Consider the following 23331-nt stretch of genomic DNA (forward strand, 5'->3'; position numbering starts at 1 on the left):
CAGATTTGAGTGACAGATTCCCAGTGCTGGTTTTCCCAGCGGTAGGGAAGAGGGTAACAGGGCTTGTCATGTCTTGCAAAACTCTTGCAGCATAAATGAACGTGATTCTGGTCTGTCTGTATTTGGCTGTTGCTCATCTTTCTGTGACCTGCCTGTCCCCTTTCTGCCCTCTTCGGCCACGCTCCTGGCCGCAGCACGGAGGATCTCGGCAGGAGTGGTGCAGAGCATCTTCTCCGAAGTGCTGCCATCTTGAGCAGCCATTTGGCATTGTGCCTGTTTATCAGTGTTTTTCCCTGAATTTCCCCCCTTACCTTCTCAGCCGTAATGCTAAATTTAGCCTTCCTTCTGCCACAACATGATTATACAATTTGCTGCTTTGTGCAATCCAGAAGTGCTGTTGGAAAGGGGTTTCAGGTTGTTGCTGCTGTGGGATGTAAATACAAAACGTTATTGCTATCTAATCCTTTATCTCTGTGTGAAAACTTTTGAATAGTGTGTTGACGCATTTTGTGTTACAGATATTATAGAAAGTACGAGCCAGAGTCTCTTCCAGTGGAAACTGGTATTCAGCGTTGGCTTTGCTGTTACCACACTGATAGACAGGAGCTGAAAGTCGGATCCTCTGTGAAAGTGGGCATTCATTGCAGCTTCTGGGGTTGAAGAGGGGGCTGGAGCTTTTGTAAATAGGAGAGCTTGGGATCTGGGCTTTCAGCTCACTTACCGCAAATCCATGATAAAATTGGAAGCTGACTGATTTCTTAGCTGTGTGTTTTCCCCCTCCTCCTTCCCAGCTCTCTCCTGTGGAGTTCCCAGAGCCCCAAGGAATGGAGTTGTCTTTGGCAAGGAGTACACAGTGGGCACGAAGGCCGTGTACCATTGCAACCAGGGCTTCCAGCTGCAGCCCGGGGAGGAGCCCAGCGCAGAGTGCCTGCAGGCAGGGCAGTGGAGTAACAGCAACCAGCCCCCGCAGTGCGTGGGTGAGTGCTCGCAGCCGCTGCAGTCCCACGGGGGATTTTGGAAGTCCCTTCAGTAATGGCTTGCTGCTCTAGCACGGACGGCTTTGCCTCACAGGTGCAGTGTTTAGGACACCAAGTTTCTAATCCCGCATAACTTGGGTCTGACGTACCCTCTCGCGGTGTCTTGGTTTCCCACCTGTAAAAGAGAGATGCTAATACTGACCCCCTTGTTAAAAAGCCAGCACGCTTGCTGAAATGCCCTGAAGGGCCCTGGAGTTAAACACCTATTAACATCTTTGTCTCATTTCTTTTCCCTGACTCACCACATCTGGTTTCTAGCTGTCACCTGTCCCGATATCAACAGCATTGCAGTTGAGCACGGTCGGTGGCGGCTGACCTACGAGATCCAGTACCACTACAATGCCCAGCTAATGCTCATCTGTGACCCTGGGTACTACTACACGGGCCAGCGGGTCATCAGGTGCCAGGCCAACGGGAAGTGGAGCATAGGAGAACCGATGCCGACCTGTAAAAGTAAGAGCAGTGAAGCTCAGGAGCCGCGCCGGGGCAGGCCAGCTTCGCGGGTGCCTTGCAGGGGATGGGGTTTCTGTTTTCCATTCGGTGGCTGTGCGAGCTCTGCTCTCGGCGTGCAAACGCACCACAGCCCTGGCCGCTCTTAGCAGCATCTGAGAGCGCGGCTGCAGAACTGCTCCGGTAGAAGAGAGTTTGGATGCAGGGAGAGGTCATCTGTTGATCTGATTCTTGGTTTAATCTCAACAGTTCTGCAAGAACTCCAGCACATTAGCTCATCTGTTGCTGTCGGGTCCCAGCAGCTTAGCTGTCACTGGTGCCAGATGCTCTGAAGTTTGCTTTTAAGAAAGAAAATAAAAAATTCTGATTTAAAACCTAACCTCTTCCAATTTTATGCAAATGCTAAGTTTACGAGGGTAACGGTGTCACCTGTAAATCAAAAAGACTCTTGGCAAACAAGCGGCTCGCTCAGTCATTCTGACACGACTGCTGTGCTTTGGATCTTTTCCTTTGTCAAAGGTGGAGTTTTTCTTCTCTCTGAGTGCAGATAGAGACAGAAAAATTTCTCCTTCAGAATGGCAGCTTTCCCTTTCCTCCTGCCTCCCTTTGTTTCTAGAGATGCAGCTGCCAGCTTCGGTGACAGATGTAGTTTTACCCCTGCTGGCTCTTCAGCCAGATCCGGGAGCGTGAGCCTGACCCCGTTTTATTTCTTCAGCGTTATTGCCACCTAAATTCGAATGACAGGAGCTTGGCAGTGCACTAAGGTCAGAAGCACCCAGCGTGAGTCTCTTGATTTCTTGCTGAGTGCAAAAGCTCCAGAGGGTTTGCAGATCTTTAAGGCAGATAAAATAAAGAGCTGAAGTTTGTGGCTGGGAGCTGCATTTGCAAGGGCTCCTGGCCAGGCTCAGCTGCACCCTGCAAACCAGGCTTTCGGCTGGGTGTCCTCTGTGGGTCTGATCTTCAGACATCAGCTCTGTCCTGGAAGCCACTATGTGCGAAGCAGCTGGGTGTCACTTTCTGATTGGAAATCTTGTGCCATTTTGTGGGTTTTGTGGAAGTCGGGCTTCCCAGGTGTATCTAGCCATGGGTTAATAATAGAAATATTCCTGTCTTAAAAACTTACTGCATGAAAAACTTCTACAGTTTCTCCCTAGCCAGTCTTATCTTTAGTACTTCCCTCGCATCCTGAAGCATAAATATTAATAGCACTTATATTTGTCACCTCGTGTAACACAACTCTGAATTGTTGTTATTACCCATGTAACTCTTTAATAATCCTTCCTACTCATTTCTGACTTCAGTAATAACTCGTGGTGGCAAGTGTCACTGAGTGCGTCGTTTAAAAAATGCATCTCCCTGCCTGTTCTCACTTACTGTGCTTTGGTATCTCCTTCAGTTATCTCCTGCGGAGACCTGCCCACCCCACCTAATGGGAACAAGATCGGCACGCTGACCAGCTACGGGGCCACGGCCATCTTCTCCTGCAACACTGGCTACACCCTGGTAGGGTCCCGCGTGCGGGAGTGCATGGCCAACGGACTCTGGAGCGGAGCAGAAGTGAGGTGTCTGGGTAGGTGTGGGGAAAGAGTCCTGATGGCGTTTCAGGAGGGAATGGGAATTTTAGATACTGATCCAGCAAAGAACCCAAGCGAGGCCTCGGTGCTACTGAAGCTTTAAGTTTTTCAGTTAGATATAAAAAGGAAGCAGACTTTGATTCCTTACCGCTCAGTAGATGCGAGGTGTTTTGGGATTGGAGAGCTTTAAAAACGATACGTTGTTTTTACTGCTGCTCTGGTTTGATTTATGACTGCGGAGACTGAAATTCAGATCCCCCCAGAGAGGCCGGGTGGCGCGTGGTGCCTTCAGGAGGGGCAGGCGCGAGCTCTCGGTGGTTCTCCCTGTCTCCCTCCTGCAGCGGGGCACTGCGGCGTTCCCAGTCCCATCGTCAACGGGCAGATCAACGGGGAGAACTACAACTACCGCGGCAGCGTGGTTTATCAGTGCAACCCCGGCTTCCGCCTCATCGGGATGTCCGTGCGGATCTGCCAGCAGGATCACCGCTGGTCTGGGAAGACGCCTGTCTGTGTGCGTAAGTATGTTGTCAGATTTCTTTAGCCCTGGTGACGGTCAGAGGACAAGAGCACGTGTAAAGACCGTCGTTCGGAGTTCACACACCCCGGCTGCGTACGGTTGCTTTGCAGGCAGGCAGACAGCGTGTTGCACGAGCGCCCTCGGGGTTCGCGTAGGAGAGAGCTGAGGTGCGGCAGGAGTGGCATCGCTGCAATTTTGGCTGCTTTGCTTCTTCCCTCTGCTTTAGAAATTCCACCTTTCTTTGGTGTTTTTCATATGCTGAATTCCCAATGGCTGAGCCCGGCTGAAGGTGTGGTTTCTGAGGAGACCCCCCCTTTATGGGGTGTGGGGAGGTTGGGGGCAGACATGGCCCCCCCAAGCACACCACGGTTGTCACTGTCTTTGAGCCCCGTGCTCTGTGCCGGAGGAAGGTCAGCCTCTCTCCTCCTCTGATCCACATTCACAAGTCACCTTGTACAACTCGCTCATTTATCTTTCCAGTAAATAAGCTAATTAAGTAAGTCTCTAGAGCTCTAAGGTGTTAATAAGTTTAAGCATCTTCTTATCAACGGACAGTGCAATCCATGTATTTCATATCATGATTCTCCAGTTGTTTGCTTCCAATCTCTCCTGTCTGGTTTAGAGCTTTATGTGCTAAGGCACGATAATAACAGCAAGATAGGAACTAAGGAATGACCTATAAATCAATGAATATGTGGATTCCAGCCTAAAAATAAGAAACAGACTTAAGTTGTCAAGGTTAGCAGAGACTCCAAAATTTGGAGGATGTCTAGGATTCTGCCTGAGATTTTTAGGCAGAGAATTATTGGAAAGGCTGTCTGTGGGTCTGTAGGTAGGCTTGAATTACTCTCATGTCTGAGGCTGCTCTGTTGAAAAAGTTTTAATTCACTTTTACCTGCCAAGTACGTACATACTAACCTTGGACCAGGAAATCATCTTGATAGAGGTCCTCCTGCTGTCAGGCAGATTTATGGAAATGCAGGATTTCCTAAATATCCATTTTCATGGCTCATCTTGTTTCTTTCGGGAGGGACCAAACCCATTAGAACAAAGCAGATGAACGTTGCTGATCTGTATCTGTCTTCTGACTGCTGCACCGGCACAGGGCTGGGTCCTGGGCAGCGCCTTGGTTTGGCTCTGCTTTGTGCCGGCTTCTGACTCTGGCCCCTGAAAGCCCACCAAGCTTTTGTGCAGAGATATGCAAAGGTGTCTCATGTGCAGAAGTTGGCCTTGAAGTTATTACACTACATTAAGCCTTATGGATAACATAAATTTAATGTCGTTAAAGCAGAGCACTGTTGGGCTCTGAAATTAGATGCCTGGAGGCTTTATTGCTTCTGAAGAAGCTCAGGGCACTGTGTGTGTTAGCACATTATAATTTCCTATTGTCCTGATATTTTCTCTTTAAACCTGCTACAGTTGCTTCCTCTGTGGGAACAGGTCTTTTTGATCCATGCCAACTGGAGGGAGCCTTTTTTTTTCTGGGACAGAATCCATCACCTGTTTCAAAACACGTATAATCATATTCAGAAGTACCTCAGAGAACCTGACATCTGCTTCCTGCAGCACTGAAAGGCTATCTTGCTTCATATTTTTTTAGACCTGTACCTGTCACCGGCTTGCATAAGGAATAAATTCCCATCCCTGTGGTATAGTCCAGCCCTGGCAGTCAAACGTGTTATGGATCTTTTGTGGGAATTTCATCTTCCCCTCTAGCTTCTGGCTTTGGCAGCCGTACAGCTGAACCGCTGGACTTTTACCGATGGACCATTACCCTGTTTCAGCATGACAATAATCAATATTGCTTTGTCCTCCGCTGTTGGAAGATGTCGCATTCCTTAAGCAGTTAAAAATCTCTGTATGGCGTATCCTGACGTTTCTTCTGCGCAGCGGAACTCGCTGCTGTGCTCGAAGCAAAGGTCTTGGGGCTCTACTCGCAGCAGGGGCTGTATCCTCCCTGTACCGCCCGCCTCTGCCGACCTGCCAGCGGAGCGCTTGGAATTTCAGTCTTGTGTGTGCTTACTGCTGCTCCAGCCTTTGCCTCTGCACCTTCCCCGCCTGAAGCTGCCCCGGGTGTTGTCGGAGCGGCTCCCGCTGGGACCCTTTAGCCCTTCACCTCGTCGCTGGCCCAAGCAAACATCAGCCACAGGAACAAGAACTACACAAAAATCCTCATTTCGGGGATTTAGAAATAAAGGTTTTCCCCAAAAGTTTTTCAAACTTAAAGCAGGAAGATTTAAGCTTTCTAGGCCATATGCTAGAAACCTGATTTTTCTCATATTTCTCCTCTCTTTTAACTATCCCTCTAGGTGTAACTTTATACTGCAGTGAGCGTACATCTGACTTACACCAGGGAGAGGGAGGAAAACATCAGGTTTCATGACTGTGCGTGTGATGCCCAGGGTAATGTAAGGCAATAGATTAATAGCAGTAGCTGGGATTTTTGAAGAGGAGCTCTAGGGATTTACAGTATAAGTCAGTAGGATGCTGGCACTCAGCTGCTTAGAGAGCGGTTCAGAGAATTTCTTATGCCAGTAAAATGAACAAAGGTACCATGCTCTCAACTTGATTCAGTATTTCAACAGAGCTGGCCACAAATCTTTGAAGTCAGTGTGAGTTTCAGGGTTGAAATGGGGTTTTTTTTTAATGGTCTCCTTCCTTGGGAACGTTTTCCAATGGATAATCTGCTTTCTTCCAGGCAAAAAAGTAACATCTCCAATTTCTAATTGTAGCTATCACTTGCGGCCACCCTGGCAACCCTGCCAATGGCTTGACCCAAGGGAATCAGTTCAATCTGAACGATGTGGCCAAGTTTGTGTGCAACACTGGGTACCGCCTGGAAGGAGCATCCCAGTCCCAGTGCTTGGCCAACGGCCAGTGGAGCAGCGCCCTGCCCGCCTGCCGCGGTAAGTCGCCTGCCTCCGCCCCGGTCTGGGCAAACGGGACTTGTCTGCGCCTTCCTCGTTGCTTTCTCTGGGTTCCTAAAATCCAGCTTGACGCTGTCATTAATTCACGTAAAACAAATCTTGCAGTTCCTCGGGAATGTACAAGTGATGTCTGAGCTCCCAGGGCAGTGTAAATCTCGTGCAACAAACCTGATTTTCCCTTGGGCTTCACTCGAAGCTGTTAATGGACCCTGCCCAGCCCTGCATCCTCCAAGACGTTGAAGTAGGTGTTGCAAGTGGGGAGGACGCAAGAAAACATCAGGCCAGACCCGTAGCGGAGGTCATCCTGGTAACCCTGGACGAGTTTACTCCAAGCAAATGCCATGGTCTTTGTGCAGAGCCCTTTCTCCTTCTAGGCTGCCCTACTTCCATTGATATTAGCACTGAAGTTCGCTTATCAAATTCCCTCCCCTCCCTGCACTCCCTTCCTCTGTACTCCCTTAATCCAGTCTCCCTGTCGATACTGTTGCTCTGTCGGCCAAGAAATGGGTTCTTCTCCACTGGCTGATGTGAGTCCCGGTTTGGGGCCAGAGAGCCAGGCTCTGCTGCCGCACCTTGCGTGGCAGGGCGAGGGCCTGCAGGATTGCCTCCACTCTCTCTTTTTTAACTTTTAATAAGGATTTTTTCTATTTCTGCCCCAAAGACTCTTAAAAAAAAAAAAAAAAAAAAAAAAAGACTTAAAAAAAAAACCCTCGAATTGTGGAATATGTGATTTGCAATTTTTTCCCCTTTTCCTGCTCGTTTTTGGAGAATCCTTTGTTCTTTGTTACACCCTTTGTTTTGTATTTTTTTTGTTGTCTGTTTGCAGTTGTAAACTGTACTGACCCCGGGCACCTGGAAAACAGCATCCGTCAAGTGCAGCCAAGTGGTCCTCACAGATTCAGCTTTGGAACAACTGTCTCATATCAGTGCAGCCATGGATATTACTTACTGGGTACACATGTCCTTACCTGTCAGGGGGATGGCACTTGGGACCGTGCCCTCCCACAGTGTCTTTGTAAGTTCTTCAGAATAATAGCCATCCACCCCAGGCTTTCATCCCACGTAGCTCTCTGTTGCTTAGCTGAACGGTCATGTAAAAAGTCTGGATCCAAAGCCCTTTGTAATCCATGGGAATCGTTCCATCAGCTTCACTGGCCTCTGGATCCTGCCCACAGAAGGAAAATATGTGGTCTGAGGAGAGAAATCCTGCTAGACAGAGATGGTTTCCCTTTGCAGGGGACGGCAGCTCCCCCTGGGTTTCACTGGTTCCATGCAGCTCCAGCAAAAGTATTGCAGGTGGAGAAGGGCAGCAGACCTTCTGCGACACAGATCTTCACGTGAAGCAGCGTGCAGTTAGCCTGCCTGAGGACAGAGCCCATTCAGCACAGCTCAGGCATGGCTGGGTTTTCATACACCCGCTCACCCCCGTGGCTTTGAGGGAGGGAAATGGCAGCGCGATGGTGAAATAAGTGCAGCCTTTATTCTGCTGCGACGCAGGTGCTAAAGAGGATTTCCTTCCCGACCCTCGCTCTGCGTCGTTCTCCCTTTCTTACGGTCTCCTGGCCCTTTCTGCCGTTGTGCTTTGCAGAGGGAATTGGGAGGTTCTGGGTGATGGTTTGGCCGAAGGAGTATTTCCAGTAGTGTACAAAGACACAAAATGCTCCTGGTGGTCACGTGCTGTGGTAGGAATACCTGCTCCAGGAGATCTCCGTGCCTTGTATGAAAGGCGTCAGTGCGGGCGTTCCTGTCTTACACCGGGGGAAACCGAGGTCCAAAGTGGATTTGGAGCTGGCGTAGGGCTGCCCAGTGAGGTGCTGGCAGAGGCAGGAGCAGACCCCTGGCAGAGCAGCCCCCAGCACAGCTCTGTCCCCTCTTGGAGACTAAAGCAGCTGCCGTCTCCGGTTACCCGGCATAACAAATCACTAAAGCAGTCAGAAATGGAGCTCCTTGCGTTCAGATTGGCTGAGCTGTTCCAAAGCCGTGATTGTTTCTTTTTTTTCGTGTATTATCCTTCGACACCTAGTCATACAAAGTAGGTTTTGGCACATTTTCCTTTCCTTTTGTTAGCAGCATGCCACCTTCTCGCATTTGCAGCACTCTGCGCAGCCATGGGGAATTGACAAGCGATAACCGCGTGTTACCGCAGCCGCAGGGGCTCCGAGAGGGTAGTTACCTTTTACAACCTGGGAGCCTCATATCTCGGGCTCCCTCAGTCCACAGCTTTCCAGCTAAGTAAAAGCAACCTCCTTCCTTAAAATGTTGAGCATCCATTGACTTGGAGGATTTGTGGGCATTCTCAAAACTGGAAACTCGGGTCAGTTTTACGACTGATTATCTGGATTTATGGGCTTAATAGTTTAAAGAAAAAAAAAAAAGTAAGAGATTTTTGCATGTCTGGTTTCTGTTTGTTGAATTTAAGATGTGCTCAGTGCTGAAACCCGTACCCTTTTAAGTGTTTATATAGCTGGGTACCTAAAAATTACTAGGCACTTCCTAAAACATAAATGAAGAAGGAAGATGCCAGACTAGCTTGGGTTGCAAATGCTGTCTCGTGCCTGTTTCTGAGGAAGGAGTAAGACAGAGTCAATCCCCTTTGAGGGGTGGGAGAGCAAGTCCAGTAAGTAAAGTACACGGGAGCAGAGCCTAACGCATCAGAAGAAAGAGTCTTCACACTGTGCACATAAATCCTTTAAAAACCTCAATACCGCCACAGGTTTTAAGCTCAAGTGAGTCTGCTGGAGTATCTGTTATTAAATTGTTAGTTACAGTGCGAGTTTAAGTATTAGCTATCAAACCCATTTCCTTGCAAAGCGTCCTTGGTTTTAGTCACAGCTCTGCACCAGTATATTTCAACGCCCACGTGCCCAAACATACGCGTGCTCTCCTTTTTATTGAAACATGCATCATGTTTCCTACCTAATGCCAGTCTTGGTATTTTTAGACTCTAGCAGGGGGAGATAAGATACCCGTTACGGATGCTTTCCTTCAGAAACACAGTGGTGTATGGTCTTTATGCTGAGCATCCTCAGCCAAACCTGTCTAATAGCCCCTAGATCTGTCAGCGTATTTGTCAACAGCCTCCCCGTCTCCACTCTGATTGCTAAGCTAAAGTAAACCTATTAATTATTGTTAGTGGTGTGGTTTTTACTAGCAATGGTCGAGCGAGCAGTGCTCAGAATCTGCCAGGATAATTTGCTCAGGTGTGACACGGCATCGATTGCAGCTCTGTTGTCGCAGGGCCTGGTGCTGCCAGGGGTGGGTGGGGGTGAGGGCGTGCATGGAAATATTCATGTTCAAGAAGGGATGAGTTTTCCAAGGAACCTGCAAAGTGCCTGTCAGTGTCAAGACTAGGCATTTATGCACAAACCCTTGGCAGTTCTTAAAGGATGAGCTCACGTCCCTCCGAAGGAGACCGATGCAAGGTCTGCTATGCCACGCCTGCACCGTGGCATGAGCCACCGGGCGTTCGGTGGGCTCTGGGGCAGACGAGTGGCTTTAAGCTGCCATGGTCCCATGCAGTGACCTCAAACATGCGGTGCTTTGCTGTGTACCTGCTGCATCTGCCTTCAAGCGAGCATCGCAGGCAGTTTCCTCATGGTTGAAGCTGTCGCATCTGTCTCTTGCAGTGGTCTCGTGTGGCCACCCCGGCTCCCCACCCCACGCTCAGATCTCGGGTGACAAGTACACCGTTGGCTCCGTGGTCCGGTACAGCTGCCTCGGGAAGCGGACTCTGATCGGCAACTCCACTCGCATGTGCCAGCTCGACGGGCGCTGGAGCGGCTCCCTGCCGCACTGCTCAGGTGAGGTGGGCTTCGGGAAGGAGGGGATGGGGCAGTCCCGTCCTCCCCTGCCCCCTTTTTATCCTGCGAGGGGGCAGCCTGATGGGCTTTGCTGAGCTGGACAAACACACGTGCTACAGAGGGAGATTGTGGAAGACTCTGAAAATCACTGCGTCTCAGCTATCCAGTCTCCTGCAACTTGGATGATAAGCACTGGCAGAGAGTAAACCACTCAGCGTGCAAGATGAGGAATAAATCACTGCAGCAAATGTTTGTGGTAGGAGGTGTACTGCAGCTTGCTGCTTTACGGTTTTCTCCATGTAGAGTCTGTACAGGATGAACGTGTCTTATGCAAAATTAGGTCCTTGCATCCTGACTGCAGCATCTGACCCTCTTTCTCATGCATTCCAACAGAAGAGGCCCATGTGGCCCCTCTCCGGGGCCTGACATCTGCTGCCATGGCACCCCAGCAGTCCCAGGTCCGCACAAGGCAAGTGGAAGCTGGTACAATGAGTTTCCACATCATCAGCATCTCCGTTGAGAGCAGTTTGGCAACAGAAGTCCATCCCCGCTCCCGTGCCAGAGTGAGAAAGGTCTTGCACTGAAAACATCCTGATAAGCAAAAAAGTCGCTGATGAGATGGACTTGGGTCAAAGCCATGGGGGATGCAATGAGATGTGCTTGCCAAGCCTTCCTGAAATCGGGTTGCTGGGATCTCAGCTGGTGGCCTCCAGTAGAAGGAAGGGTGCTGAATGGTTGGCAGGGTGCTGTGCAAAGCCCTCCCCGCGCCGTCCCATCGCTTGTTCCTTGGAGAGCACAGAGGCAGACAAAATAAGAACTTAACTGGAGCAACGCATTTGGGACAAGTGTTAATTTTTAATTATGCCACTTAGATTTAGCAGCTCCACTTGACCAAGCTTAACCTCTGCTTTGGAAGGGAAAGAGAAATCAGGCGGAGTCATATTCGGAAGCCACATCTGCAGAGTTCTTGGTCTGTAGCTGCTTGGAAGGGTTTTCTGCTCTAATTCGTGCCTTTTTCCCATGTGATTTTCACTGTCTCTCCTGTCATCTTTGCGGGTGGATTTTTGGAAACATTCAGCATTACTCTGACTGCTTCCTGCTGACATCTGTTGCATCTGATTATTCTGAATGACTTCATGGAGGCAGCTTTAGACCAAGGCTGATGGCGTTTGACAGGCCCTCTCCGATTTGGGGCCAGGTGGATGACCAGTACCTCAGAACCATGATTTCCACCCAAAGGCTTGGGGAGAGGCTCCTCTTCTGCGCCACACCCGGGCGGTACGGTTACACAAGCAGTGAAGAGGCAGAATACAGCTCAGATCATCTCCTGCCAAAGGTTCTCCGTTGTGTGCAAAAGATCCCTACAGTGGCGACTGCAGTTCTTGCAAGATGAAACAAAAGACTTTGATGTAAGTCATTATGTGAAAGAAAATGCTGAACCTGGAGCGTTCTCCCCCTTCTCTTCACAAGCAAGTACGTTGCCCAGATGATGAATATGCTCATTATGTTTTATATTACATGTGACACTGCAAAGGCTGTACCTGCAGCAAAGCGCAGAAGGCCCAGGAAACGGGAACTTCATTGCTAGCGGCAGGAGTGAAATAGTCTTTCCTGGCTTGGGGGTGGATGTGTTTGCACAGATCATTATCAGAGAAAGCCAAGAACAGGCATACACGACGTGAGCCTGTGTCAGGCAGTAAGGAGGTGGGCATTTCTCCAGCCTGCTCCAGAGAGCCCCTGCGAGGCATCTGCTACAGCTGCTCCCTTCCTCCTGTCCCCCTAACTTACAGCCGGCAGCTCCCAGTGTTCACAACTTGTACCAGCGGATGTTTCTCAGCTGGATCCCTCCCACCTCTCTGCTCCAAACCCAACAGCTTCTTGTTCTGCAAATACAATAGGGCGTGCTGAGGTGGCTTGGAGCATGTCGTAATTTCTGCTTGGAGGGAAACCATTCACATGACTGATGCTGGCAACCGAGCTGCTGTCTGCTGGAGCGGCTGCCACGGAAAGCAGCTGCAGCTGGTGAGGGCTCCATCTTGAGAGTCAGGAGTTATGGCCATATTTTGCAACCAGCTTAAAACCAGTGGGCTCCCGGAGTCCGGGGACGTTTCATCTGGAATTTGCCTGCTCTGCTGAGAGCCAGTCAGAGTTAAATTGAGTCAGCCGCACGATCCAAAGCTGTGTGCTGGCCCTCTGAACACGTGCGAGGGAAGAAGGGCCGAAGCCCATGGCTTGCTTACTCTGCTGATACTGTGCTCTCTTCTTAACAGGAGGCAGCCAGGGCGTGTGTGGTGACCCGGGGATCCCCTCTCATGGCATTGGGCTGGGAGATGACTTCGACGTAGGCAGCGTGGTCCGGTTCAGCTGCGAGCCCGGTTACGTGCTCCGGGGTTCATCCGAGAGGAGCTGCCAAGCCAACGGCTCCTGGAGCGGCACACAGCCAGAGTGTGAAGGTACTTTTCCAACCCCGCGTCCTCTCCTGCGTCACGCCAGGCCTGCTGTGGGTGTCCCCAGAATTACCGCAGCAGGGACGGCTGCCCAGCCCGCCCGTCCCCTCTGTTTTAGTTGCCAGGGACAGGCTGGTGCTGCGAGAAATAATACTCTTGTTCAGCATTTCCTCCAAATACTCTGTGTACATCAAGGAGCCTCAATTCTCCCCTTTCCCAGACACCTGCAGGTCACATCTGATGGGAGGGTTTTTCAGCGCTAGAGGATGAGTATCACCTCTTTGTGTGCCCACCTCTGCTCGGCTATGCAGGGTACGCCGGGATGGTGTAAAGGGTTTCAGGTCGTTCACGTTCGTGCCGACACCTGGACTGAGGTATGGAGTAGGAAGAGCCTTTGGGATCTGGTCCTCACTTCCAGTCACCCCCCAAGACGGCACAGGCTCGCTGCGAGAGTCGCTGGGGTGAAGGTGTATCCAGCTAGACGATCAGAAATGCCCCGTTTTGGTGTAAGATCTGTGGGTACCACTGCCTAATTCGTTGTTGCTTTGGCAAGGAAATTCAGTAGAATGAGAAATGTCAGTAGCTTCAGACCTCCGTTAAAGCTGGAACTGGCACATGCAAGAGTCATTTACATTAAGCAGAAATGCAAAATGGAAATTATAATCCAGTAAGCATATTTTCATATTTGAAAACCCCAAGCCCCTTATTTTTACATTTGAAGGAATCAAGTAAGACCCTATAATCCAATCTAATAAACCCCCAGCCAGATTCTCTGAGCTGTGCTGCTCACTGTTACTGTTCTATAAAAGTGTTTAAAAATCAATTGGGGAAAGAACAAAAGCCAAAACGAGGCAGGATACCAAATGCGAGGAGACCTGGGCAAGTGCTTCTCTCCAGCTGATTTGAAAGCCAAAAGCTCGGAGAGAGTTTGTAAATGAATTGGAAATTTATTCCAAATTGATGGAGCTCTTGATTGAAAAGACACTGAATCATGTTATTAATATACTCAGGTCTTGGGTTTTTTTTCAGTCTCTGTTTTTTTCTTTTTGTGGAAAGGCTCTGTTCATTAATCTCAAGATAAATAACCCATCGGGTTCCAGAGGCACCAAAGTACAGATCCCTGGCAGATTTTTTTTCATACTTTAGGAATAATAATAACATTATGCCTATAATGTAGTCATTTAATGTTAAGTGCTGACTGGCCAATATAGGAAAGTAATTTCCAGTGATGCGCAGCGTGCTGCGTCTCCGTCATTTGTATTCGCAGCGAGTTGCAAGCACTACAAGGTGTTCTTCTGACCGCACTCCGAGTGTTACACTCAACTTGCTGGAACAGGTATTTCTAAGAGAGGGAGGGGAGAGATTAATTTTGGGATTGAATTCAGGGCAAATGAAGATGAGAGCTGAGTGCCCAGGCAGGTGCGTGGAAGGAACGGGCATCTCTGCCGATGGGGAAAAGCTCCAGCACGGCAGCGGAGCCGCTCGGCACCTCCGTGGTGCATTAGCTCTCTGACTCAGCCACTTGTTTGCTGCTCTCAGCCACCAAAATTGAGCAAAATCAAGCCTGACGGGGCTTCACAGGTCACCGGCGCTCGCCTGCCCGGGGAATCCAAAGCAAATTGCTCTCCAGATTAGCCGCTGAATGAGCACAGAGGGTCTCGGTCCGTTCAGCGGGAGATGAGGGCCCGCTGCAGAGGAACACGTAAGTGCGCGGCCGTACAGAGGACACCGTGCAAGTCCTACAGCGTAAATAGAAGGGAAGGAGAGCGGAGCTGTTGCCTCCGTTTCAGAGAGCGAGCGCAAGCTGCCGTAATAGGTTCAAGTACAAAGCATCCGCTTGACTTTGAAGTCAAGGGGCTGGTGTTCAACCGTCGGTTGACCGGTACAGCTCGGATCCACGGAGGGGGTGTGCGTGGCAGATGGGAGCACTGGGCTTCGCAGGGGGTCACCTTGAAACTCGGCGGCTGTTAATCCTTACGCCTTTACACACTAGAACGTTTTTGAAGAGAACCGAAGGAATAGGGAGGCAGGAAGAAGTCACAGCTGATTTTTCCAAAATGTACAAATGGTTTGGAATTAAATTAATTGCAGGGACGCCTTCTGAGACTCCTGCTTCAGTCTGTTTTACGTAGCCCTGGTTTTGTTGTCCCCAGTAAGAGCAGCTTCCCTGGCTTTCTAAAATCACAGATTTCAGGCCTCATTTAGCTTTAATTTCCAGAAAGTTTTTAAAGTGTAAATGGCATTTTGGATGCTTTTTTTCCGTCTTTCTCCTCCTTCCTGATGTCTGTGTTCACTGAGGAGTGGTGCAGGAGGGGGCTCATCAGTTGTACTCTGCTCTACACTTCCTCCTCCTCTTAGAAGTTGAGCAGAGTATTTGCTTTTATAATGTTTATTTTTTCTCCAAGTGAATTAAAACTGCATCCCAAATGAGGTGGGGCTCTGGCTGCTCTCTGGCAGTTCCAGTAGACAGAAAGGTGTTTATTTTAAGTGATAACACTGGGAAAAGAAGCTGAGTTTTGTCTCGTGCCCATTGGACCGCTGCGGACACAGGAGGTGGCAGGGCTGGGACTTGGGTCCGGGCTGCTTTTTGCTTTCTCTCTCTGCATGGTTAGGTGGGTTATGGCTTCCTGGTTAGATTAAACAGCAGGGAAGTTACCAGCCCTGAAGCAAAGGCTTTGAGACTCCAAAGGCTCTCAGCTGTGTCGCATGGCAGCAGGAGGTTTTGCCCCATGTGTCAGACATCATTAGGAGAGTTTCAGCCGGGCGGGCGGATGGCAGCAGAGCCCCAAAGAAGGACCGACAGTTATAAAGGTTAGGTCAGGGGAGGGGGAACGTGCAAAGGACCCTGTGCACTGATAGCAGTCGTCAGCCCTCAGCTTTTCCTTGCTGCAGTTTCTGAAGAGCAGGGCGTGCAGCTCCTTGCAGAAATGGGCCTTCTCTTGGCCCTGGCTGAAAGAAAGGCCCTGAAACAAGCCCCTCTCACGGTGATCCGAGGGGTATTTGCTGTGCGGGGCTGGGGGAGCTTAAAGCGTATGATCAGTAACAGCACTTGCCCCTTGCCCTGCTGCTTTGGGTAGCGGTGGTTCGAGTTGGGGGGAGCTCGGTGGCTGACCATGCTCTGAGCATCACTCGCTTCATGCACAGCTAGGCTGGCTCTGAGCTGAGCGCCTGAATAGGACCCAGAGAAATGCCATCTCCCAGCAGCGTCTCGCTGTAAAACATGTAGGAAAAAGCAAAGGAGGGCAAGGGGGGGAATCTTAATAAGCTTTCAGTAAAAGGATGCACGGGTTGGAATCAAATTAATTATTGCTGAGCTCTGGAGCACCTCTGAGCTTTGTGATGTTTTATATAGCAGAGGCCACTTTGTAGTGTACAGAAGCTTCCCGGCTCCCCCCAGCAACGACAGGATCGCAGGGAACAGCTCCGGCTGTCATCAGGAGTCCAGGCAGACACCGAAGTCCCTGCTGTCTCTGCTCGCGGGCCACCCCAGCACACGTGCACAGCGCACGTCCTCAAAAATCAAAACTGGTTCCCCTTTAGGAGGGGGAGCTGGGGGAGGGTGTCGCAGCACCAGCGTGTGCAGCCTGCTGTCACCCCCGCTGCGGCCAGCCGCTGGCTCCGAAACCCCTCCCGTCAGCAGCCCTTCGTGTTGGATACCTGCAGGTGCCAGAGTTAGCAGGGAGCAAGGGGGGTGAGGCAGTGCGCCCTTGACTTCGCGAGCCCTGAGGAAGCGATAAAGTGTTGAGCAGAGCTTACAGCTCCCAGGTTAGGGCAAGAGGCGAGTTCTCAGGAGGGCTCAGGAACACGTTTTCAAGTGTTTGGTTCCCACCGTGCCATCTCCTGTCGGTCTTTGCGTGGAGCTCGGAGCCTGCGGCGCTGAGCTCACCCCTTCCCACCGCTTGGCAAATCTTGTGCTGCGGGTGGGCTTTGGAGGCGTGCAAGTACTTGGTGGGGATGGAGTTAATTGCATTTAGCAAGCTCTTCCATGGAGTTTGCTTAAAATGGCCTTCATAAAAGTAACGGTAGGAATAAAATTTACTTTGATAAAGAAACAAACCCAGAAACCCCAAGGTGAGGAGTTCTATAATGATCTGTAAGTCCCAGGGACGTTTGAAATGTTTCCAAAGCAGCAGCGGGGTTTGGCATCGTAGGAGCGCCCCGCGGTGCTCCTCAGCCTGGCAGCGCAGTGCGGCCGGAGCAGACCGGGGCTCGGGGCCCTTGGGTCTTCGGCACAGGCGGGGAGACGTGTGCTGAGCAGGGTGTGATGGCTCTGGGCTCCGCTTGGCTGTCGAGTCTTCTGCAGCGTGGCAGAAACCAAGGCGCAGGGGCCGGAGGAGCGGGACGAGCCTCAGCACCCCTTGCGCTGCTGCTGCGGCAGAGTCAAACCTCGCTTGTCCTATCGGTCGTTTCAACTGAGCGTCATCTCTGGAAATATTTCCCTGGTAAAGAAGCAGCAACTCTAAGAAATCTTCATCTGATGCGGCTGATTTCCAGGTTATTTTTTTGAATTTTTACTTCAGTTTAAAGGTGGTTGGGTTTGAGATTCTTAAGGAGATGTGAGTGGGTATGACTATGGGATTTCCAGGGTCTTTAGGATTTATACCCTGTTCAAAAACCAGAGCCAAAACCAGTTTTCTTTTGGGGCCTAATTTATTTTACATCTCCCACTGAAGCCAAAGGGAATTATTTACCTGCTTACTGCTCACTTGCATGATTAGATCCTATTTATATTTAAGTTACAATTTTAAAAGTTCAACTCTTTCATCCTTACGTTTATGGCTTCTTTTGTATCTAACCTATAGAGGTTGCAGCTGATGCACGCTGCGATTAAACCATTTCCATGAGTCTCCTTGTAGTCACAAAAGTAATTTTTTTGGGTCCTCTGTATGTGTTTGGCCACATGCATGGGTGGAGGAGGCTGGGCAGGAGAGAACAGCTGATGTACGGGCAGGCAGTGAAATAGTAATTTAGAGCTTTTTCTGAGTTGATAGAATCTGACTTTTATCCCAGCATCTCTTGGAAATGACACCATGTATCACAGAGATGTTGGCTGCATGAGAAATCTGTAACGAGAGCGCACCTCGGATGATTTTAGTGCCATGCAGAGTTTCTGTGCGCACAGTCCAGAATGGTTATGAGTTTCCTCCTGTCAAACAGATATGGCTCCAACAAGCTCATATGTTAACAGGCTGTCGGCAAGCGAAGCAACGAGGCAGAGGAAGACTTCTCTCCTTGCACTGGTGGCCTGTGCTCATTGCTTTTCCGCTGGGGCCTGCAGTTGCATTTCCCCGTGGAGAACGGCTGGCGATATTGGGGGTGTGTGTGTTGGGGAGGAGTCGCAGGGCCCGGACGGGTCACCTTGTGCGTGCACAGACTGCTGCTCTTGCGGAGATGTGGCATGTTGCTGGGGAGGTGTGGGAGCCAGGAATTTCCTTGTCAAAGAGCTGGGAGCATGCAGTTTAAGCCTTTCCTTGATTCATGTGATTTTCTTTTATGTCCTGTAATTTCAGAGTAAATGAGGGCTGGATGCAATTATTGCAGGTGCTTATTTTGTCATGACAGGGCTTCGTGCACCACCATTCACTCTGATGCCCTTTTATTGCTGTGGTGCTGAGGTACTTTAGACATAAAACTTGGGCACTGACAAACCTATAATTGTATTCCCACAATATTCTCCCTCCTCTGAAAGCATAATTGGATATAGCTGGGCAGCGAGCAGTGCCACAGTGGGAGAGCAGCGGGCTCCCTTGCTGCTTTCATTCCCTTGAAGTCTGCAAAGTTGTCGGCTTCCCGAAGGGGCCGGAGGCAAAGCGGCACGCTCAGGTCCAGGCTCCCAAACTCCTGGAAGATGGAGGGGACTCCAGGCTTGGCACCACCTGCTTTATTAAGCTGTAGGACCAGCTGTGAGATTGAGAGCTGGGACGAGGCCTCTGCAACAAGCGGACACGAGATCCTCCCTCAGCCTGGAGGAGCGGGCAGGAGGAGGTTGCTCCCAGGCTTGGCTGTGGTGGAGAGCTGCAGGATCGGCCCGGGAGAGGAGCAGGGCTGGTGCTTCGGGGACCGACTGGCTGCAGGGACGGAGGGGTTTTTTCAGTCCCCTGCCAGGGATGCTGCTCGCAGCCTTGGGACGTGCTGCGGCAAGGCGGAGCCCTGGCTCCGAGCTGGGGAGCGGTGTTTGGGATCCTGTCGGATTGATGTAGCCGATGTGCCACAGAATAGCCTGTTCTGTCTGAGCTGATCCAGGGGCTTCGCAGCTAATCTTGCTTTTATTGAGAACAGTCAATTGCAGGATGGAAGCCTTGTTTTTTGGTCTGGGGGGGTTGTTTGTGTTTTGTTTTGTTTTGTTTTTTTAACTTTGGTATTTTGCTTTCTAGTTATATCCTGTGGAAACCCAGGAACCCCCAGCAACGCGAGGGTTATATTTAACGACGGCTTGATTTTCTCCAGTTCCATTATATATCAGTGCCGGGAAGGCTATTACTCCACAGGAGTGCTGAGCCGGCACTGCACGGTGAACGGGACGTGGACTGGGACCAGTCCAGAGTGTACAGGTGAGCGCTGGGACGGATTCCTGGAAGATGAGATGAACGATGCTGCCAGGCTCTGGGGACGGGTTGTCAGGGCGTGTTGGATGCTCGCTGTAGATGTGTGCACGCACGTGTGCCGTGCTGAGAAACTCGGCTAAACTGTCTAGCGGCAGCAGCAGTCGCTCAGCCTGCAATCTGTGCCAGTACCTAATGGAAAACTCTTGCTTTGGGTTTGTTTTTTTCCAGTTGGATGAAGGGAGCTCTGTAATAACTTTCATGAGTAGATGTCAGCCGACCTGGAGGGGCTCTCCGGGGCTGCTTCTGAACGTGAGCGTTCCTGCCTGCCCGTGTGCCGGCACCGGGACGCCCGTGGGGAGAGCCCCAGCTCGGCAGCCCTCGGTGAAGGTGCTGTGTTTGCTCGTGGCTCCCACTCACAGGTGCCTGCAGCAGGAACGTGGATGATGGCAAAAGTGGTTTTACATAAGAGACAGTAACTAGGGTGGAGAGAGGAGGGGGTGCCATGGGCAAATTGTCTTCCACCTAGCCCAGATTTGACCGAGGTTTTCTTTAATGTTTAATGTGTGTTAATACTTCTTCTTGCAAGGTCTTAATGTGCCATTAAGATCACTGCTCACTCCACTGAGCAGAAGCAAAGTTTTCTTCACATGCTGTAGCCCAGCCTGCTCCATAGCTAGTGCCGCTCTCCAGATCCTCTGTGCTACCAATGCTCCCTTCTCCACCATCAGTGGATTACATCCTGCGTTGAAAAATGCTCAGGACCATCAGGTTTCTTGTTATCGCAGATCCAGAAGTGGGAGGCAAGGGATGGTCAGCCAGAAATGCTCCTTTCTTTTTCTTTGGCAGTGATCAACTGTGGTGACCCCGGTGTGCCAGCCAACGGCATTAGACTGGGCAGTGATTTTACCTACAATAAAACGGTGGTGTTCCAGTGCATGCCTGGGTACATGATGGAGTCAGACAGGGCATCTTCTCTAACCTGCACGAAAGACCGAACCTGGAATGGCACCAAACCGGCCTGCAAGGGTAAGACTGGTTGCGGTAAATACTGGAGGATACAAGCATTACAAGCCGTGAACTTTTTGTAACTTGTGCCAAGGTAACAGGCAGCAACTACTGCATAGTGCCTGGAGCCCAGCTGGGCGTTTCTCAGTCCTGTCATTCAATCTGTCCCGTGTTTATGGCGCTTGCACAATTTTATCAACATAGCATGAACACCTTGCTGTCTTTAGGTCTATCAATCATCACAATATGCCTGGGAGGGAGGCAATTGCTATTATCTCTGTAGTACCGAAGGAAAAGTGAAGCAGAGAGACTGAAGTGACTTACTCTTCACAAAAACTCAGATCAAACTTGGATGAAATATTGTGTTTTGCAAGCACACACTTTCTGGCGTCATCTAGAAGTCTGAAAAATGTTTCTTCCAACTCCTTTCATTATTTCTCAGTTCTGAGATTGCCTCTGTAGTTCAGAGATAGGAAAGGGAAATAATATAGTAGTTTCAGGACAGGCTGGATCTCTTCTGCAAGTGTTTTACTCACCTACCAAGTGTAGATAAGGCTTGAGGCAGCATCTGTGTACTTCTTTAGCAATCTGGAAAATTCACCTGTCATGAATCTGATATAAATGCAGACCACACAGAGACTTCCAAATATACTCCAGTTCCTTCAGAAGCTGCAAAGAGCAATTCTTACACTCCTCTTTCATTCTCTGCCCTGAGCTAATGTTGCAGGAATAATACAGAATGTGGCCAGTCTCTCATTTGGAGGCCAGGCTGATTTGCATGAGCTTAGCATCTTTCCCAGCGCTCCCCTGAGCTGAAAAGCAAAGCACTGCAAAAATGTCATATTAAAACACCCTAGAGTAGATGAAATACAGACTGGTTGTTGATTCAACTGCTAATCTGAAGCTCAGCCAGGTTGTCCAAAACGTATGAATCTTTCAGGGAATCTTAGATGAGTTTTCACACTAAGTCAGGCTGCATTCTTACCTTCGGCTGGAAATGAACACCGACTCAGAAATCTGACTTTGAGATTTGGGATTTGGTTAACTCCAAACTTCAAAGTCAAATCCTGGGGTTTACAACTGCACGCACAGCTGGAAGAGTTTGTACGGCCCCCTGCTAGGCCAGTCCCAGGAGGTTCTCTTTGAGAGCAGAATATAACTTTGATCCTACATGAGTTTGCTTGTTAATGGGAATAACTGTGCTGAGAAGTCAAGAGAACGGAGCGTGCTTTTGTTTTTCTTTCAGCTATCATCTGTAAATCCCCGCAAGCCATCCCCAACGGGAAAGTCGTGGGCTCGGATTTCAGCTGGGGCTCCAGCGTGAGCTACGCCTGCCTGGAGGGGTATCAGCTCTCCCTGCCTGCCGTGCTGACCTGCGAGGGGAACGGGACTTGGAGCGGGGAGATGCCCCAGTGCTTCCGTGAGTAGGCAGCCCTCTGCGTCTTCACGCATGAACTGGGGGGAGGACTGTGATTAAAACCCAGTTGTTTGATGCTTTGTCTCCAACATCTCTGGTCTCCACGTAGCCGATTTTAGTGTCGGCTCTGCCTTGCCTGGCAATATCATAGAGCCTATGGATTGACCATTCTCAGTATGTGGGAGGTTAAATATCTTGTTGCTGTGCTTCCTGCCCCTAAGCCCAAGGGAAGTCCTGCATTAACTGAAGTCAGTGGGAGTTTTGCATGCCAGGAGAAAAGCATGAGGATGCTTAGAGTGCCCGTAGCTAAAAGTCTGAGTGTTCTCCCCACCTCCGACAGCAGCCAAATTGCTGGCAGTCTTGGTTTGCCACCTCTGTAACGGCAAACGTTACAGAGGCGGTAGTGGCTGTGGGAACGCAGTCAGTCACTCCACCTCTTGTAACGGAGATGCGAGGTCACGTTTGCAACAAGTCTGAAGGTCTTGCATGTTCCTGTCCACCAGGCGTCTTTAAAACTGGCTGTTTGTCCGTGTTTCTCCGCGGTGACCGAGTCTTCTGCAATCAGGGCTCTTGAAACTGCCAAAGGCCGTAGGAAAAAACCCTTTTGGCAAAGGGCACTGTGTTGTTGCAGCAGAAGTTAGGAATGTTTTGTGAAGGTAGAGCTTTGGCTGGATGGAAACCTGCGAGCTTGATACAAAAGCTAATGCAAAAAAATTAGTTAAATGTCTCATAATGATAAAGGCAGATTTGAGTTTCTTTTCTTGGCTGAATGGCTGGCAGCTGTACAATAGCCATTTTCATATTAAATCATACAAAGCCCTCACTGTGTTCCTTGCACCTTTCCCTGGATCTTGTATAATTAGTGGGCTTTCTGTGTGACATGGAACCATACAGCAATTTGACATCGTGCAATTAGAGATAACTTTTAAAGCTAAGCATGCTGTTAGGAAAAAAAGAAGAAAAAAAAAAAAAGGAGAAAAGATGGGGGAGGAGGTGGAAGTTAATTAACAGCAGTTGACAAAAAGAGAGAGTTACAAGGAAAGTAGCCAGCAACGCCTTCTGCCACGACTAATTCCCTAGTCAATCACAGAGCTGGATGGCAGGGAGTGGTAAGGTTTGGGCCATTAACAGACCCATCTTTAGCTTATTGACATTGCTTGCTCTTGAGGAGGTTCGTCGTCGCAATCCACTTGTCTCTTTGCCTGTTGCAGCTGTGTTCTGCGGTGATCCGGGGATACCCGCTCAAGGCAGGAGGGAGGACAGAGGCTTCACGTACCGCTCTTCCGTCTCCTTCTCCTGCTTAGCCCCGCTCGTGCTGGTGGGATCAGCCCGGAGGTTCTGCCAGTCCGACGGGACGTGGAGCGGGACCCAGCCCAGCTGCATAGGTAAGGGGAGACTCCTCTGTCTTGCATCTACAAGCAAAGAGCTTTGAGTTGTCACCTTGGTGTTCCGTTTGTAGCAAAGTTGGTTTTCTTTTCTGGGTTTGCAGAAATTAGCACTTTGTTTCCCTGAAAATCAGAAGGTATAGGGATGATGGTTTTGGTTTGTGCATACTAGCTGGTGGTAGACAACCCATCTCCTTCTCTTGGGCCTTGCTGCTTAGATTCAGTGC

At 50.0% G+C, this 23331-nt stretch overlaps 1 protein-coding gene across 1 annotated transcript in view; it reads left to right on the forward strand.

Moving 5' to 3' along the window:
• CSMD2 (CUB and Sushi multiple domains 2) overlaps positions 1-23331 on the forward strand; it is a gene marked incomplete at both ends in the record, with an annotated part of 300879 nt that overhangs the window by 266124 nt on the left and 11424 nt on the right. The window contains 12 exons of the mRNA XM_082329451.1: positions 792-977; positions 1296-1490; positions 2884-3057; positions 3403-3576; positions 6311-6484; positions 7332-7520; positions 10132-10305; positions 12576-12758; positions 19127-19303; positions 20144-20323; positions 21549-21722; positions 22931-23104. Coding sequence (XP_082185577.1) covers positions 792-977; positions 1296-1490; positions 2884-3057; positions 3403-3576; positions 6311-6484; positions 7332-7520; positions 10132-10305; positions 12576-12758; positions 19127-19303; positions 20144-20323; positions 21549-21722; positions 22931-23104 — 2154 coding nt within the window. The remainder of the gene's footprint in view (positions 1-791; positions 978-1295; positions 1491-2883; positions 3058-3402; positions 3577-6310; positions 6485-7331; positions 7521-10131; positions 10306-12575; positions 12759-19126; positions 19304-20143; positions 20324-21548; positions 21723-22930; positions 23105-23331) is intronic.

This window comes from Platalea leucorodia, assembly GCF_965183815.1.
Source record: "Platalea leucorodia genome assembly, chromosome: 18".
Taxonomy (NCBI): domain Eukaryota; kingdom Metazoa; phylum Chordata; class Aves; order Pelecaniformes; family Threskiornithidae; genus Platalea; species Platalea leucorodia.